This window comes from Acanthochromis polyacanthus, chromosome 4 (assembly GCF_021347895.1).
Source record: "Acanthochromis polyacanthus isolate Apoly-LR-REF ecotype Palm Island chromosome 4, KAUST_Apoly_ChrSc, whole genome shotgun sequence".
In the NCBI taxonomy this organism is placed as follows: domain Eukaryota; kingdom Metazoa; phylum Chordata; class Actinopteri; family Pomacentridae; genus Acanthochromis; species Acanthochromis polyacanthus.
In genome coordinates this window covers 24,486,972-24,504,398 of record NC_067116.1, presented here as the reverse complement: position 1 = coordinate 24,504,398, position 17,427 = coordinate 24,486,972, and the positions used below count along the sequence as shown (strand labels likewise).

Sequence of the window (17,427 nt, the reverse complement as noted above, 5' to 3'; positions counted from 1 at the left end):
TTAGTTCATTCCTTTAGTTTGCTGTTGCTGTTTAAATGTTTTTTTTATGTTATCTGACAGCAAGGTGAAAAAAAAACATTTCTTGTAGGTCTACATTTATTTGGCAAAAACATATATATTGTGTTATGAAGTTTGATTCTGAAAGACAAATCTCTACAGAAAAACAGAAAGATGGGGCCAAAGTATCAGGGGACACCACAGACTGTATATATAGTGGACGTAGCATCTGGCTCCAGAATTGAAGCCCACCCAGAAGTGTCAAAAACTTGCAATATCCCGCCGTCCGCTAGGGTTGGCTCCAAAAAGCTTTTTCTCCATAGACCCCAATTCATTTTTGGAAAAAATAAAATTTGATAGACTGATTTTCTACAGCTCAGGATTTTTTTCCCGTTAGTTTTCATGGTCAAAATGAGAGATCAGGTGGTCGATCTTAAAATAAATCAATACTGAATTTTAAATAAATCGTTAAAGTTGGCGGAGCCAGGGGGCGTGGCTATACTTGATAGACAGCAACAGAAGCCTCTGCGGTAAAACGTGGGCGGGACAAGAGAGTCCTCAGCCAATCCTGCCCCTAGTTGCACTCCAGTCCAGTCTGTTTGATGACGCTTTTTACGTCACTGGCTCCAAAAAAATCCAAAACGGCGACCAGGAAGTAGCAAAATCCGGGCTTCATTTTCTCGGCGTTGAAACCAACGGGTGACGTCACGGTTAGTTTACGCCTGGGGGACACCCTGGACAGGTCTCCAGTATATTTCAAGCCTACACAGAAAGGCAAACAATCACAGTCGCATTCACACCTATGGGCAATTTAAATTCACCAATTAACCTCAGCATATTTTTGGATTGTACGAGGAAGCAAGAGTACCTGGAGAAAACTCAAACATGCACAGGGAGAACATGCAAACTCCATGCATGGGTTTATGAACTTCGAGCTGCAAGGTGAAAGTGTTAACCACCAATCCACCATGCAGCCCTGTCATCATACCGTTGATTCAAAATCTACAATACTGGACAAGGAGATCAAATAATTTCTGACTGTAGGCGAGTTAAAATAGGAAAGAATAAATTAAAGCTGTCGTGAAAATATTGATAAACAACTAATGATATTTTCTGACCCGTATGTAGTTATATGCCACAGTGATACAAATTCAATAAAATGGATTGCTTTCAATATTAAGATTTGCTCACAAAAAAGAAAAAAAATACATTATTTTCATCGAGCTTTCATTACTGATTAGGTAGATATGACAGGCTGATCACAAAAGATAATATATAACTAGATAGTGTCGTCCAAGTAGAAATGGGCTTTTTAAAAATTGTTTTAGGAAAGCAATAGAATAAGATGTTCTTTTTTAAAGAATCAAGACAGAGTCTTTAGTCTTGCTAAAATAATAATTTTGTACAATGTGTGAAATTATGTAAAAAAAAAAAGGAGTTTGCTGTATTCAGTGTCTTAATGAAACCATGACTTGGGTTCAAGTGGGTGAATTAGAAAAGATAATTCTTTTTTGAATCCACAAATTACCCAAGACATTTAGTCAGAATACAATAAATTCACATTTATTTTTATTTTCAACTAAATCTACAAACTGAACATTCAACAACCCCTGAATAAATAGAACTATTGTAGGAATGAAAGTAAGAACCTGCTACTTCTTGCGACGGTCATGTTTTCTTATGATGTCTAGTAGGTTGTTCTGGGTGACTAGTTTGTCGCCATGTCCCGTCTTGGTTTTCTGTCTTTCCCTCCTCTGCTGTTCATGAAGGTGGGGTGAGTTTAATAGTTGGGGAGGCAGGATAGACCCTGTGGGTTTCACCCTGTTCACCACCTCCAGGAAGAGTCGTTTGTTGTTGTTGTTGAGGAAGGTGATGGCCGTTCCCCTGTGTCCCAGCCGACCAGCTCTGCCCACCTGAATGAAGAAAAAATAAAGATAAGTCGATAATCAGACTTATTAACTGTGGAAATAAACATTTTGCCATTGATTTGCCTCCACAGGATTTCCTTATTCTATCGTGATTACCAACAGGGACATATACTGTCACACCATGGTTGAGATGTGCAGGTACGTTTTATGTACTACAGAAACAACACGGACATGAGTGCTATGTAATGTTGTTTCACTAACCTGGTGGACGTACTCATCCATTGTGTTGGGCATGTCAAAGTTAACCACCAATCTGACATTGACGAGGTCCAGTCCTCTTCCGAGCACACCGGTACTGATCACCACTTCAAAGTCTCCATCCAGAAGACCCTAAAGACAACAGAGCAAATACTGCAGTCACACTGGTTGAACACTGCTAAAACTCGGCATGCACGTAATTTATAAAACAGGTTTTTGTTTTTTTTGTAATTACCAAATACTCTGCTGGCTTGAACGGCTGGTCCATTCTTATTAAGCCACTACCTGCAGAAATTCTTGCTACGTTATCATGGAGAACTGAAAGCTCCCAAGATACTAAATAAACTACACTTAATTACAACAAAATGGGCACAAAATAATGCACAAGACACATTGTGTATTTCCATCTGATGGGATTGAACAGAAATATATACAAACACAAACATATTGCTTAATATCTCTCTTATGCAAATATAAATGGCTTTGTTTATTAGAAAACCAAATTAATGGATTATTAAGATTTATTCAACATTGTTTTGGCCTTGTCTAATTTGATACATTTACTCATACTTTTCTACTTTCCTGTTCTCTTGTGTTCACGGTTTGTTTAGTTAAAGTAGCTGTGATCTTGGGGAAAAAAGCTCATATGGTTTCAGTGTTTTTCAAGAATAAAAGTGAATGAAAAAAACTTTCCTCCTGCATTATTAAAACAACATCTTTTGGGATTTAATGTACCGACAAAAGGCAAATTCCAGCTGCAGTTGTCTGTAGTCAACAGCTAATTCAGGAGCAACATTCTTGGACACCGAACATGGGAGCTCTGTTATTTATCCACTGGACTGTGTGTGTTCTGTCTGCCACTGGCCTCACCCTGAGGATGCGGTTGCGTTCCCACTGGCTCTTGTCAGAGTGGATTGCCACAGCTTTGAGGCCTGTCACCTTGGCGACCGCCTCGCACAGCAGATCAGCACCCAGTTTACAGTCCACAAACACAACCACCGGGGGCTGGTACAGCTTACTGTCCTAGAAAGTCAAGAATGAGCAGGTGAGACTTTTGTCACATCCCACATTTCCCTACACAGATAATACAGTATCTCTGTGAACAGTCTGAAACGATGTGTGCGTGTGTTAGTTGAGGAGTGTCAGGAGCAAATGTGTTTGAGGAAAAAGTAACTGAACTAGCAGAAACATTCACATGCATCTGTTTGGCTACGCTTGCAGAAACTAAAAACTACTTTTATCAGCAGATGCAATAAACTAACTGTAACGATGTGTGCTGTAACAGATGAGTGAAAACGTCCCCTATTACTAGTTCCAATTTATTTCTTGCCATTGACAACTTGAAAAAGCAGGAAGAGCTTAATATAGCCTAAATATGTACATATTCTTTGGTCTTTGTCTAAAGCAAAAGGGTAGGTAAAAGAAAGGAGGAGTTCTCACTGCTCTGATTATACTGTTGTTGTGACAAGTTGGAAGAACATGTTATCTTTTTTTCTGACTTAAGTCTAACCCGAAAGAGATGCAACCTATGAAACAACTGTTTCTAGTCGCTTCTGAGTCATGTCCACTCCAGAGTTTTGGTTTTCTTGGGATGTCCCCTCAAAAGCCCAGCCTAACTGCCTTGCAATTTTATGATCTCCCTAAATATACACACCCACTCACTTTTCCCTTTTCAGAGAATAACTTCACTGTTATGAATAACTTGGTTTAACAACAAAAACAACATCACAACACGCCCATAAGAGAAAGGCTCCTATTATTAACCACGCCTGACGAACGTCAGCAGGGTTACTGCATTCGGTGCGGTATCTGGCTGGCTGGGTAAGTATGTCTGTATGTGGCTATGTCCGTTCCGATATCTCTGCAAGTGCTGAAGTCAGGATAATCAAACTTGGCACTGAAGATCAGTCTAAGGTCCCCTGCTCAGTTGTGGCGTTACAGGTCAGCAGATCAAGTAGGAAGGGAGATACGTATGATGATCAAAATTGATACATATTGCATCATTTGTATCGGGAGGACAGGGTTTTCGCCAGTAGAGGGCGTGGTTCTGCCCTCTACTGAGGGCTCGTCTAGTTCCCACTATGGCCGAACAGCACTTTTTTCATTGGCTTAACTATGCAGACTCTTCCTGTCCTGCCTTGTATAAACGGTTCAATCCATTGCTGGGATTCCTGGAGTGAGGCCATGGCTCTGGGCCCACCCATTTCCTCCAAACAAGGGCCAGGGCTGCAGCAATGGCTGTCTAAATATGGTGTAGTGGGGAGACTGGTCATGGAGCACAAGGAATTCCCATCTCCAGTAGCCGGATAATAAAATACAACACTGGCACCAGAGCATGTGAAGACTGAGCAACAAATAAACTGTAATTTGCGAACTAAAATTAGAGTACAATTAGACCTGTTCTTAGACAAAAGCTATGAAAAGTGCTGACCAGTTAAAGAAAGCACATTAGAAGTAGAAGTGAACTTTCTGCAAAATCACAGTCACAGTACAAAATCCAAACCTCATGTTTATTAACCTACATTGAGAATCTCAAACAGCTTCTTCTTCTTGGAGGGCTCCTCTACCCAAAGCAGGATCTGTCTGACGTTGGCACAGGGCTGGTTCTTCTCACCAATAACAATACGAACAGGATCACGCACCAGCCGAGCTGCTAGCTCCTCTGTCCCTTTTGGAATGGTGGCTGATGCCAGCAGAGTCTGGTGTTCTTCTGGGACTTGCTCAAGAACCTCCAGCACCTGCTGCTGGAAGCCCATCTTCAACATAGTGTCAACCTACAAGATGTACCATAAAATTACTGTTTTAGAAACTAGTTTTGAATGATTTTTAATCATGAGACAGAAGATTTTTTTTCATAAACAATTTGTTGTTTTTGTATTTTTGGGATTTGTTGGACTTTAAAATAAATTCAGGCAACTGTTTTCCCTCATAATACAAAATTGAAATAATAGTGATATAATTTCAAAATCACAAATTATAGTTTACTGGAAGATGTTCATTTAGATGCAAAAAGCTACAAAGAGCTGAAACTTTATTGTTTTTGATGAATACATTCTCATTTGATGAAATAAAAAGTAGAACTGTTACTGTAAATGAAGTAACAACCCTTTAAATTTTAAAGCCTTTTTGTTCTCAAAGTTACAAAGTTTGACATAAGAAGTGATATTTAAATTTTTCTGAACTTCTCACAAATGTAAATGTCAATATGTTGTCATACCTCATCAACCACCACAACTTTCACTTTATCAAGCTGCAGTGCCTTCTGCTTTAAGATCTCGATGAGCCGCCCGGGGGTAGCGATGACAATCTGAAGAAGATTAAGAGAAGTAAAGCACAATGACGTAGAACTACTGTAAATTTAAAAAAAAATGTTTAAGACAGTGGTGTGACAGGGAGAGGAAGAAATTACTGTCAGAGCAGATACTTTACTTTGATGCTGCTCTTGAGGCGGTGGAGCTGTGGGGGAAGCGGCATGCCCCCCACCAGCAGTGCAGTCCTCATGTTGGGGATACCCATCACCAGCTCCTTGGCCTGTCTCTCTATCTGAATGGCCAACTCTCTGGTGGGGGTCAGGATCACAGCCACTGGGCTGCACACACCATGAGCTGGTTTCTAAAAATAGAAGTAAGGTGTGATATATTCCATGTCTATTAGAGAGGTTTTCTGAATAGTTAAACACAGACAGTTTAATTTTTTGGTGATAAAGTTGTTTTCCTTAAGAATGTGTTTATTTATTTGTCTCTTTCCTCTGCAGAAGGAGGTCACTGTTACCTCCAGGGCAGCTTCTCTGTCTGCTGGAGGAGTCCAGCTCAGCAGGGCAGCTGTTTGTTACAGAAGTAATCTGAATCCAATCTCACCTACTTAGCATTCAAATGCATCACTATCCTGCTTAACAACAATAACAATTTTAATAATTCTTCTGGCTTGGTAGGATCTTTTTGATGTTTCCCAAAAGAAGAAAGTGATATGAGGTGTGCATTCCTTACTGCTGGTCATCTGTAAAGCTGGTGATTAAAGATTTTAATACCTGGATAGAAATATGCCCTGCAGCAAAACAACTTCATGAAAAGATGAGCTTTAAAACATAGCTCTATGTTTTTTAGGGAAAAAATTAAATAAAATAAAAGTCTTTGACATTAAATCAAAGCATAAATGCAGCATTCAAATGGTGTTCCACTGACTTGGGAACAAAGTTAAGAAACTAATTTCTGTTGTTATCTAACTGTGCACACTGTTAGCTGTTTAACTGGTGACAAATTCAATGATCAGATAGGATACCCAGCACACAGATACTCCTTTGGCAATATATTATAAAAGGTCACCTTAAAATGCTGCCTCTGTTCAAATTACAAGATGCCACAGGTGACAAGAGAAAGACGGGATCAAGACGTTGGCATTATTGAGGTTGACATGTCAGTTAGAGCTGTAGCCAGGCATTTGAATGTCCACAACTCCAGCATTTGTCATCAAAGTAATCATATCAGACAACATGGCACAACAGATCTGCCACATGATGCTCTGGATGTAAATGTGTATATTACATGATCCCATCCTTCAAAATGTCTGACAGCTTCCTCAAACTCTCCAGGAAGACAACATTTCACAAGCAGCACTGACCACCTGACTACTGATTTGTGATTCCTGGTCTATGACTACACTCTCAATCTGCCCATTATCATTTTCAATAAAGTGTCTACTTGGTCGTTTCATGGCATCCGTTCTGTTGGATCCCCAATGTTAAAATAATTGAACACAACGTAATAAAACACTACATGCTGCTTTTACATTTTTGTTCAGTACATTTACACAGTCCTCCCCAGTCACAGTGATGGTGTATACAAGTTAACATTCCATCCAACATCAGAATGCCTAGTGATTAATGGATATTTATTGATAAAATCACCTTAGCTGTTAGATTGTATTCTTATTTTCCAAGCTATAGAAATATATTATTTCAAATGCAGCAAACATGTATTTGATGGCTAAAATATAATGTATTTTAAATGTTGTGTCACACCAACCTTTGCCTTTAAAATCGGAAAAAATTGCGGAGAAGCAAGGCTGTTTAAATTTATTCTAAACAGTCTGGCTTCTCCATAAGTCTAATGTGTGACACACAAGTTGCTGGTGTTTTACTAAAATTGATTTCCACTGGATGCAATTTCTTACAGATTAGTTATCCTATTATTCCCTAAGCTTTCTCTTACTACTATTTGGCAATTTCATTATACGAATTCATATGAATCAATATTATGTCAGCTGCATTACTGTACCTCCAGTGCCCTCACTACCACTGGTAGCAAAAAGGCTATAGTCTTCCCCGATCCTGTGTCAGCGCTGGCAATCACATCCCTCCCAGTGAGACCAACAGGCACCATCTGCATCTGGACCGGTGTGGGCGCCTCATATCCAGCCTTTTTCAAGTTGCCACCTAATGTGGTAGGGAAACCACAGTGCTCAAATTCAACAATAGGTCTCCTGACATCTTTCCCCTGCGTTGAAATTCCCAGTTCCTGTTTGATTCGCTGCACCTGATCATCTGTTAGACCCGATATGAACCGATCCTCCCTGTAGGAATATCCTGCTTCATTTTCACCCCCTCCACCAGAGTCACCTGCTGGCTGTTGAAGAGTCCTTTCATCTCTGTTTAAGTCTTTACGTTCAAATGCATCTGCCCCAGTCCCCAACCCCATTTGCACTAAATGGTTGGCTTTGCATTCAAGACTGCAAACATCGTTGTCAGTGGTGTCACAGATGTATTCCCCATAGCGACCACACATCACACAAACAGGCTCTCCTGGCTCAGGCCATCTCTGGCTCTTTTTGAATGATTTGACTGGTTCCTCCTCCTCCTCATCATCATCTTCCTCTGTATCATCTGAGGATGACTTCTGTCCATCGACATGTACTGAGATCTCTGTCACACATGCAGAATCTTCTACAGCTTCTATTGTTTCATCCTGTGTTTTGGGGTCTTCACATGCTTCCTCTTTCTGAACAGGTGCCTCTGAACTATTTATGTCAGTCTTCTCTTGACCAAGTTTGCTTTTCTTATTCAACACTTGGCCCGATCCCTGGGTTGGCCTCTTCACTTTCAGGGCTCTTGGCATAAACATTTTTAAAACAGTAGCCTGTAAACACAGGAAAGCAGATGTAAACACTGAAACAAAGCCGAGGTTTAGGCTTCACGTTATTATGATAACAGCGACTTAGGAAGATTGGTGGGAACTTGTGTCCTCTGTGCTCGTACAATAAAAAAAAAGACTAAAGATAATTACATAGCGTAGTAATAACGACATATGGAAAAGCCCACCATGAGCAGAATTAAAGCATATTTCCAAGAGTGTGAATACCTTCTTGAAAAGACATTTTTCAAATGAAAGTTTACGAAGCCAAATACAACCTGAACAAGTAAAAAGCTAACGCGTTTTGGGTGTTTTAAAAATAGACTTTTCCAATCATTATTCGGCCTAAACGTACTCATAAATACTGGTAAGTATATGAGCTAAATATTTCATATAAATTAGCAGCAAACGCATACCTCCTCGCGTCTAATCTTCCAACAGTTCAAAACATTACGACGCACATTTATGACGTAAAGCTGCATTGCATGTCGGGAAATGTAGTTCATATCATTTCTTTTCTATTTGTTGTATTTTTCCTCTGCCTCTGTGTGTCTCCATTTTTTAAAGAAAACAAAAGACTACGTGTCGCGTTTTGTGTTTTTCATCAAACAGAAAATTACTAAAGTTTTGACTCCATAGAAATATCAAAATATTCCATGTGAGTTCATGTTGTATATTGTGGGCGTGACTGCACCCTGCAGGAATTAAACTTTTCATTGTCTGTGAATTAAATGCGGCTCAAAGAACTTAGTGGTCTGAAATAATCACAACACAGTAAGATAAATATGTAATTGAGAACACGTAGCTTTATATAACACAATTTAGCTTTGTTTTCTCGCTAATTGCTAGCATGCTGCATTCTCTTCATGTCGTATTTAAATACTCGTCGGAATCGTAAAGCACATCTACAAGCATAGAAGTCAGTCGTGTAGTCTACAGGTGTTTTTAATTAGATTGTACATTACCTACTGTCATGTTCTCAACGTGCTCAAGAGAGTTGGTGGTCCTTGCTATTGTGAATATACACGTCGAAAATGCAGAATGACACCCAAATGACAACTACCAATATGTTCAAAAGTCATTTGAATAATCATTTTAACGTCAGCCCTGTCGAGATATAGTAAGTTGATTAGGTTTAAACTGACACGTTGCGGGAAAATACGTATTTATTCCCGTTGAACTCAAAGAAATCAAACAAAAGTGTTTCATTCCCAACAACATGTGAAGGCACCTTCGCGCCTGCGCACTACTCAACAAAGGTGCAGGGCTGGAGAGCCTCAGTGCGGCAGGAAAACTGCATCACGGCACCAGGACACTGAGCAGAGGAGGGAGAGCAAAACACACAGGTTATTCATACAAAAATACATGGCCATGAACGGAAGAAGCCGACTGCTTCCAAAGAGGCCAAATAATGGAAATATTGCTGTTTTTATTGAAGCCGAAGAGCACTTTTCCCTGTGATACCCAAGGAAACCTAGCTTGGTCCGACGGAGTCCATTTCAACTGTTAGGGAGCAGAATGGATGAAAAACACCAAGACTAGCGACTCATTGTGTCAACGAGACTGAAAAAAGACTAAAACGAAGTCAGCACAGTATTTTATGACTGAAAAGACCCTTGAATAATCCGTGGAAAGACTTCTCACCTCTTCAATTTACTGCCGTTTATTGTTTTTCCCGTGAAATTCCAGTAGTGGGATGCTTTCTCGTTGTGTTGCTTCTTAGGATTTAACAGAACAATCCAGGGAGAAATATGGGTGAAGTTCAGGACGTCAGGGATGTGAAGAAGACCTTCGTTGCCCCTGCAATAAAGTCTTTTGAGCACTATGACTTCTCCAGAGCTAAAATCTGTTGCAGCCTCACATGGCTGGTGGCCAAAGCATATGGGACAGGTAGGTCCATTACTGTACCTCTGTGTAGTTACCCAGACACACGATGGATATGTTGTATTATTATCACATGCATGTCTGTCAGTATTTAATCTGTTACTACCGCACCGAATGTCTTAAATATATAATATGTCTGTAGTAAATTCTAAAGGGGCATAACACAAAAACAATCTTCAAAACAGACCTAGAATCCCCTAAGCCATGTCAGTGATTTTCCACAAATGCTTCCCTTTGTTGTTACCCACTTTGGGCCATTTGAAATTAATTCCCTGTTAGTGAAACCAGAAATAATATGCCAGCAGAAAAGATGTACCCTCATTCGTGTGCTGGATCCCAGTGACAAATAAAACATGTCTAAAGGAAAGGGATTATTCAGGTATCTGTCCCAAATCATGTCACCTTCAGGGTGCTGCAAGTCCAAATTAGAAAGAGACGCATCACATGTTTTCTTTTGGGTTTTTTATTTTCATTTTTTTTACAATTTCAGCCAGATACATAGTACACAAATGATATGCTTGTTAGTAGTATAATGAAAAGGTTAAAATGATGGTCACTATCTATCGCAAGACAAAAATCAACTGTAGTTGCAGAAATATTTAATCTTTCATGCATCTTGCTTATGCTCATATTACAAATTTGATTCTTATATATGACATGATATTCTGGTAATAGATCATCAATACACATCAAGGATAAAGTATGTTTGGCAATGCAGTTACACTAGGTTTGGACCACTACACATTCCTGTGCTATATTAAAAGTATTAAAGCACATCTATTAATTTTGAAGAGAGATGGGTTGTTAGGGCAGGGAATGTGCGGATATAGCTTAGTTCTATACTGATGAATCACCGCCCACATCTCCAACAGTGCAGTGAAAACAAAATGATTAGTGAGTCGGAGTATCTGGCTAGTAAAGGTTGCCTCGCACAAGAGCCTTGGTTGAAAATCGATTCAAAAAGACCAGTTATGGCTGTTTTGATGGGATTTTTTGAGTCTTTCCTCAAAAACAAACCAAAAGACTTGATTTTAGTGCAGTATTTCTCACAGGTTGAGAGATACATGATTGGCCGTGTTGGTGAAGAACAGGTAGAGGGTGGCAAAACAACTTGGCCTTCACAATTAATGGAAAAATTAGTCATTTTTGCATTTTAAGGTTTATGATTGAACCCTATAAGACATGCATTTCCAACTGGACATCAGAAAGGAAGAACTAAAAATATGGTACCAATCTGCAACACAAAAACATCTGTTAATGTGGGCCATGCAAATAACTTGCACTGGGAGTTGCTGTACGAGGTGAAACAAACAGACAAAGCTTTTTGTTTTTCAGTTTTTTAAGTAGGAATCCAACTAGACTCAACAAGTCACAATTGAGTAAATCTGTCTTAGTAAATTGAAAGTGCAAGATCTTTCTATTGTATTCTTTTTCTGTGCTCTCCTCTTTCTAGTCCATTCATTCAGTAATTCATTTTGATCCCTTTATTGTAGTTAATGTAATATTCGCTGCTTAATGTTCACATGAGCTTAAACACATCATCTCTGAAATAACAGACGCAGCTCAGTTCGTCTGAGCACGTCATTCCTTGCCACTGTGTTGTAATAGCCCAGCAAACATGAGATCCCTTGCAGATCCTCTGTGTATTTTCAATCAGGACTGAATGAAATGGGCTGATTCCAAAAATACAGCCCTCCAGAGAGAGAGGGAGGGAGTGAGAGCACAAGAAAGAGAGAGTGAGCGGGCTCATTTCCAGATCCCAGCCTACGCCGCTCTGAATACTTCACATGCATCTGCCTCATTACACCAATGCAAGAGTACATCAAGAATATGCAGCCAAGTAGATGGAAGATGCAAACCACAGAGCAGATGATGTACTGTCAGGAAATACTGTCACACAGCATACACTGATGCCACTCTCAGTGTACTGGTTCATCTGTGGTTCAGAAGCAAGCCTCAGACAAGATCCATTGTTTAATGCTGGGTTAAAGCAATTATTGAAAGAAAATATATGTAATTACCTCCACATCCACTGAACAAGACGACTTTGCAGATGTCCTTGTTAAAGCATTGAACCCGTTCTGCTCTGTTGTCAGCAACTACTGAAAGGAATATTGTGAATGTTGAAGGAAGATTGAACAGATTTCCCTGCATAAGTGAAAGCCAAACAAACGAAATGTTTGGAAATACAAAATAAAAGCAGCTGGAGAGTACAGTTTCTATGCATTATTTGAACAAATGTGAATGCGATGAAATGTTTCTCATTAGGTTTTCAGTCTCTAGTGGATTGTTGTGAACATTTTCTTGCAGTTATTTACAGATGTCTTACTTAATTATGGCAGTGTCAGAATAGTGTGATTTTTAATTCCAGGAAATTGGGACGCAACAGATAAACACTCCTAATGTTGACACTTTCGTTAATTAGTATCACAGAATTAGGTGCGTCATAGAACATAAAGCAGAGCCACCAAATGTTGGAACACAACAACACACAAAGGGAGCTTCTTTAAATCTTGCAGCCTGAAAAATATTCTGAAATACCAATCGCTTGATTACCCAAGTGAGAAACAGATATACTGAGAGCCGCAGGGGTTTCGTTGTGTAGCTCAGCCTGACCTCTGACCTCCCTATGCAGGATGAAAGAGGAAAATTTAATTTCTTTGTGGGGCTCCATAACATGGAAAAGCATGAAACTCTGATAGCTGCTACTGCTGCTCCCTGCATTTGTGTTCCACAATAACACAGAGACTATCTGTAGATGACCTTGTTGATAATGGTCACTCCAAGCAGGTGATTCATTGACTTTCATGTGCATGTGTTGGAGGATGGGCAGCAGTGTTTGGGAGCATAAAACTGTCACTGTGGCTAACCACAGTCCACATTTTTCTCAGCGTACACACACATGCACACAAGCAATTCTGAAAATTGGTATCTATTCGGCTGATGACACAGTGACAAGCTCTGCATCTGGAGTGTGTGCAAATTAATTTTAATGTTTTCACACAGCTGCAGCATCTCATTTGAAACTAATTAATCATGGATTTATTGTTTAATGTGTTGTGGGGAAAAAGGACTTGAATCTGTTGGACTGTGTAGAATAGCGGAGCTTTCTGCGTTCAGGCACGGTTTTATTAAAATGCTTCCTAGTTCAGCAAACAGTGGAGAGAAAGGTACTGGACAAAAGTAATAAAAAGCACAATGTTTCTGAATTATTTGTGGACAATCCCCTTGTGATGGACTTGCCTGAGGTGATGCACACACACACTTACATGCAGCCTCTCTCTTTGATGAGGCAGGCAGTGAAAAGGGTGTTCCCAGGGAGCTGGAAGCTGCAGAGATACAGACGAGATGAATTGATCGGGTTCCACTCCTCCTGCAGTTGCTATGGCAACAATGAGGTCTATCCACACACATCCCTGTCAAGATATTGTCAAAACATGGCAATGAAAAGAAGTAGTTCAGCCAAAGTAAAGCTAGAGAATCTCTGTACCATAGGGAAATAAAATCAACTGAAAAGCCAAATTTGGTACAAGGCTGCAGTTACTATATGTAAGTGAATCTCAAGTTTACCAGATTTTTCACTTTTTTTCCCCCTGTAGTCTTAACAGTGATAATTTACTGCAATCAAAGAAAGACAGATTGAATTAAAAAAAGCATTGTGTTTAGCATGCACTGCAAATCTCTTGCCTTCTGTTCTCTGCTTACATCAGAACTTAAAGTGTCCTCATTTACCTTCTCCTATTACAAACTGCTCAATTAAGCAAGATTTTTGTGAATATTGGTGGTAATATTTTGATGTAGTACTTTAGAAACAGGCTACTGACAGCCAAAGTGTTAAGATCTAATGTGCAAATGATTCACATGCTTTAAATTAAACACATTAAAGCCGTGTTATTCTCACTGAGCCGCTGCTGAATATAGTTGAAATAATTTGGGTTTTTTTTACTTAAAACCCCATTTCCTTTTCTTTATTATACAGACAGCATCCCAGCAGACTTGAAGGACCCTTTCTACACAGACCAGTATGAGCAGGAGCACCTGAAGCCTCCTGTGGCCAGCCTCCTGCTATCTGCTGACCTCTACTGCAGGGCCGGCAGCCTCATCCTGAAGAGCGACACAGCCAAGCCCCTGCTGGGTCACGATGCCGTCATCCAGGCTCTGGCTCAGCGTGGTCTCTATGTCACTGACCAGGAGAGGCTGGTCACCGAGAGGGACCTGCGAAAGAGGCCTCTGCAAATGGTAAGACAGATTTTTAAAAATATCTTTCCAATTTGCACCTTTTCAGGCGCCGGCTGTTACTGAGCTCGGAAATTCCTGTTTTCTCTCTGTGCACCTGCAACCTTGAACAACCTGCCGAACAATCTGAAGCTCGACTCATTTTTATCCTCAGGGCAATTCCGGTTTTTAATTTGGAATTATTTTACTCCCAGCTATTCTTGTTTTAGCTTATCCATTGGTTTTTAAAACTTAAATGCTCTAATATGACTTCATCCTGGTAGCTTTTCCTTTTACCATTTCACTGTTATCCACATTATTTTGCGTGCCTGCATCTTTTATTTTTTACTCAGCCACATTGCAAATGAGGCCTTCATACTTTAAGTTTAAATAAAGGTTAAATTAATTCATTATAATTTAATGCAAATTTTTTCAACGTTAGGTTTATCTTGAATATTTCCAGCAGCAGAATCTGACTGCAGTTCATACCTGAATCGATAACTGCTTTGCTGTTTCTCTGTAACTTAGGCATGTTTGATGCACATCATCTTGTTCCTCATTCCTTTATTCCAACCACCTTGTCTTTTAAACTTTAGTTAACCAGGAAGGAAGGCTTTGTGGAGTATCAAAAACAGGAAGTGGTACCTGTAGTTACATATCTGTGTTGGCATGCATTCGTGTAGAACGTGACTGATCCTGTATCTTGACCCATCTATTCTGTGGTCATTTAAGTTTTTCACATAATATTTTACTATTACTAACTTTAAATAACGCTAATAAAACACCCTCACTAAGTCAGCACATGCATCTGAAAAAGCTGAATAAACTGAAAATGAATTTAATAAACCATAATAAATTGACCTGCAGGCTTAGTGTGGACAGTGATTAGCACATTTGTTCTTCTGGCTCAACCATTTACTTTGCATTTGGTTGACAGGAGACTGATAAAAATACCTTACTAGAGTGGGAACCACATTGTCTCTCAATAGCCAACAATTGTGGATCATTTTTATCATTCATATTTTATTAAAAAGTCAAAACAGCTCCATTACAACCTGATGAAAAAGTGCAACAGACCAATGCAACGAAAGATGACTCGTGAACAGATGCAGCAAGACAGAAGGAGCTTCTGGTATTTACTTGGACACTGTGTTTTCCACACAGTATTTACTTCTTCTATAAGAAATTAAAACCAACAATTTGACATTTACATTGCATTGACCTTAAGGCTTTCACTGCCTAATATGTAGCTACATATTCTATATGAGAGTGTATAGAACAGAATCTATACTCACAGCGCGTTCATATCTCATCCTGAGTGCCAGTGATGCAGCTGAGATGACTTTACAGGCAGCTTACTGAGTGGGAATGAGGTATCCTCATTATTTTGAGGCAAAATCTCAATAGGAGGCTTTATTGCTTCAGTGAACTGCAATTGAGACACGATTAGTACACAGTATGCCTGCAGTCTGTTTGTAGAGTCTTGCTGGTTTTAATTTCCTTTCTATGCTAATTCAAAAGTTATTTAAGTTTTGATGGGGTTTACATTTCAAACACTTTGTTTTGTGAAGACAACAAGTATTTCAGAACAACATTGTTTCTCAAAATTAATTCCCTGTCATGTAATTTAAAGCTAAATGACTGTGACTGTTTGTAATTTTGAGTAGATGTATTGTGGCTGTGCGCTCTAGCTTGTTAACACAACAGCAACCACAGCTTGTGCCATGAACCTTAGAGATATTTGTGTATTAGTGTCTATCTGCAGATGACTGTTTTTTTTTTAGCTTCTCAGTGTTTTGAGTTTAATTTCTGGCCTAGGGCTGGGGGAGAGTTTTACACTTGATTCTAACTCAGCACAGATCATGGCTGAATGGTTTTCTAGAGAGCTACAGAGTGTGTGATAGAGCAGGTTGTGAATGTGAAAATAAGCTGCAAGAAGAGTGTGAGGCTACCTTTTCCCATTTCCTCCTTGTGTCGTCCATTGTTCCATTTTTCATCCTTCTATTTCTCCTTTCATCATCTATTCTGGCCCTTTTCTTTTTTATACCTCATTTCCTCCCTCCACCTAACACCCCTTTTCTTCACATGTCCTCTCTTATTTTATTTGCCTCTCTTTTAATCATCCCCATTAAATCCAATCACTCCTCTTTCCACATTCCCTCATATTATTTTCTTCTTCCTTCCCCCACCCATTTGCTGCATTCTGATTTAATTTCCTTCTTCTAACACACTCATCTCTAGCAGAAGCTTTAGTTGCTCGGTTCTTACAATGTTAGTGTTGAAGAGTTGGATTCCATGTAGGTATGTCATACATTTTACTGGCACTAAATGTAATTATTGGTATCTGTAAAGCAGCACCTTCAGTGCATATTAATATACAGCATAAAGCATGAGACCTATATGTAGCATCAAGCTTAAAGATATGCTTAAAGTATATTTGTGCAAACGTGACTTATGTGTGTAATGAATTTTAATGAGATTTGTAAATACTCATAATATACAGCAGTGATTAAAGTTGTTTTCTGTTATGTTCTTAAGCATTATGAGACAGTTAATGCAGATTACCTGCTGCACATTGGATCTCTGGAGGTGTGGGGGTTGGGGGTCATGTATTATTCAAAGACCAAGAGCATCTAAGTTGGCTAAAGGTGACTGTCCGGGCTACGCTCTGTGGAGGAGTGGTGACTCACAAAGAGGAGCAGAAACATGCAAAAAAAAGTGCTTTCTTTTGGAAGACTTAAACAATGTGGTCTGATGTCTTGAGAGGTTTTAGCCAAAGAAAAACATCACTGGTTTCATTCTTGAAGCAACTCGTGAAAGAGTCTGAGCACCTACCTGTAGTTGTAACTGTAAGCTGCTCCGGATAAGAGCTCCAGCAGTGTCAGTAAATAGTGCTTCATGGCGTTTTAGCTGAGCATGTTTTTTTTAACTCAGCAGTTTGCATAAGGATTCAGAATTTTCAGAATAAGCAACTTTAGAGGATGTTCGAGGCAACTTTAGTAGGTCAGTCAGTAGCAGAGTAAGATGCTGCTGATGTCTTGTTTGACATGTGTCATAACTGTGCACATTTGCTGACATTT

General features: G+C 39.5%; 2 protein-coding genes across 10 annotated transcripts in view; one reads left to right on the top strand and one right to left on the bottom strand.

The window, feature by feature from the left end:
- Nucleotides 1-95: 95 nt before the first annotated feature.
- On the bottom strand, nucleotides 96-8,769 carry ddx59 (DEAD (Asp-Glu-Ala-Asp) box polypeptide 59). Of its 2 annotated transcripts, XM_022192855.2 has the most exons (9): nucleotides 8,665-8,769; nucleotides 7,397-8,254; nucleotides 5,553-5,735; nucleotides 5,341-5,430; nucleotides 4,646-4,897; nucleotides 2,994-3,146; nucleotides 2,127-2,255; nucleotides 1,647-1,910; nucleotides 96-759 (listed from the first exon to the last, which is right to left on the bottom strand). In XM_022192855.2, exons 1-8 carry the CDS (start codon nucleotides 8,752-8,754, stop codon nucleotides 1,650-1,652), a joined length of 2,016 nt encoding a protein of 671 aa, XP_022048547.2. In that variant the 5' UTR covers nucleotides 8,755-8,769; the 3' UTR covers nucleotides 96-759; nucleotides 1,647-1,649. The 2 variants fall into 2 exon arrangements, with proteins under 2 accessions (XP_022048547.2, XP_051802659.1); XM_051946699.1 differs by lacking the exon at nucleotides 8,665-8,769 and having other exon boundaries at nucleotides 7,397-8,645.
- A 748-nt stretch (nucleotides 8,770-9,517) lies between these two features.
- Nucleotides 9,518-17,427, top strand: part of camsap2a (calmodulin regulated spectrin-associated protein family, member 2a) — a 53,219-nt gene continuing 45,309 nt past the window's right edge. For 6 of the 8 annotated variants that reach the window (XM_022192851.2, XM_022192848.2, XM_022192850.2 and 3 more), the window contains exons 1-2: nucleotides 9,519-10,138; nucleotides 14,112-14,371. In XM_022192851.2, the coding sequence (XP_022048543.1) occupies nucleotides 10,000-10,138; nucleotides 14,112-14,371 (399 nt within the window). In that variant the 5' untranslated portion in view covers nucleotides 9,519-9,999. Of the gene's footprint in view, nucleotides 10,139-14,111; nucleotides 14,372-17,427 lie in introns of all 8 variants that reach the window. The other 2 variants (XM_022192846.2, XM_022192853.2) reach the window with 2 other exon arrangements.

Bases quoted from the DNA above. Each gene is read 5' to 3' on its own strand.
- ddx59 (XM_022192855.2), bottom strand. From the start codon at position 8,754: ATGAACTACATTTCCCGACATGCAATGCAGCTTTACGTCATAAATGTG. The intron at 5,431-5,552 runs GTAAAGTATCTG...AATCTTCTTCAG, and splicing joins GCCTCAAGAGCAGCATCAAA to ATTGTCATCGCTACCCCCGG. The intron at 1,911-2,126 runs GTTAGTGAAACA...TTCTTCATTCAG, and splicing joins TGGATGAGTACGTCCACCAG to GTGGGCAGAGCTGGTCGGCT.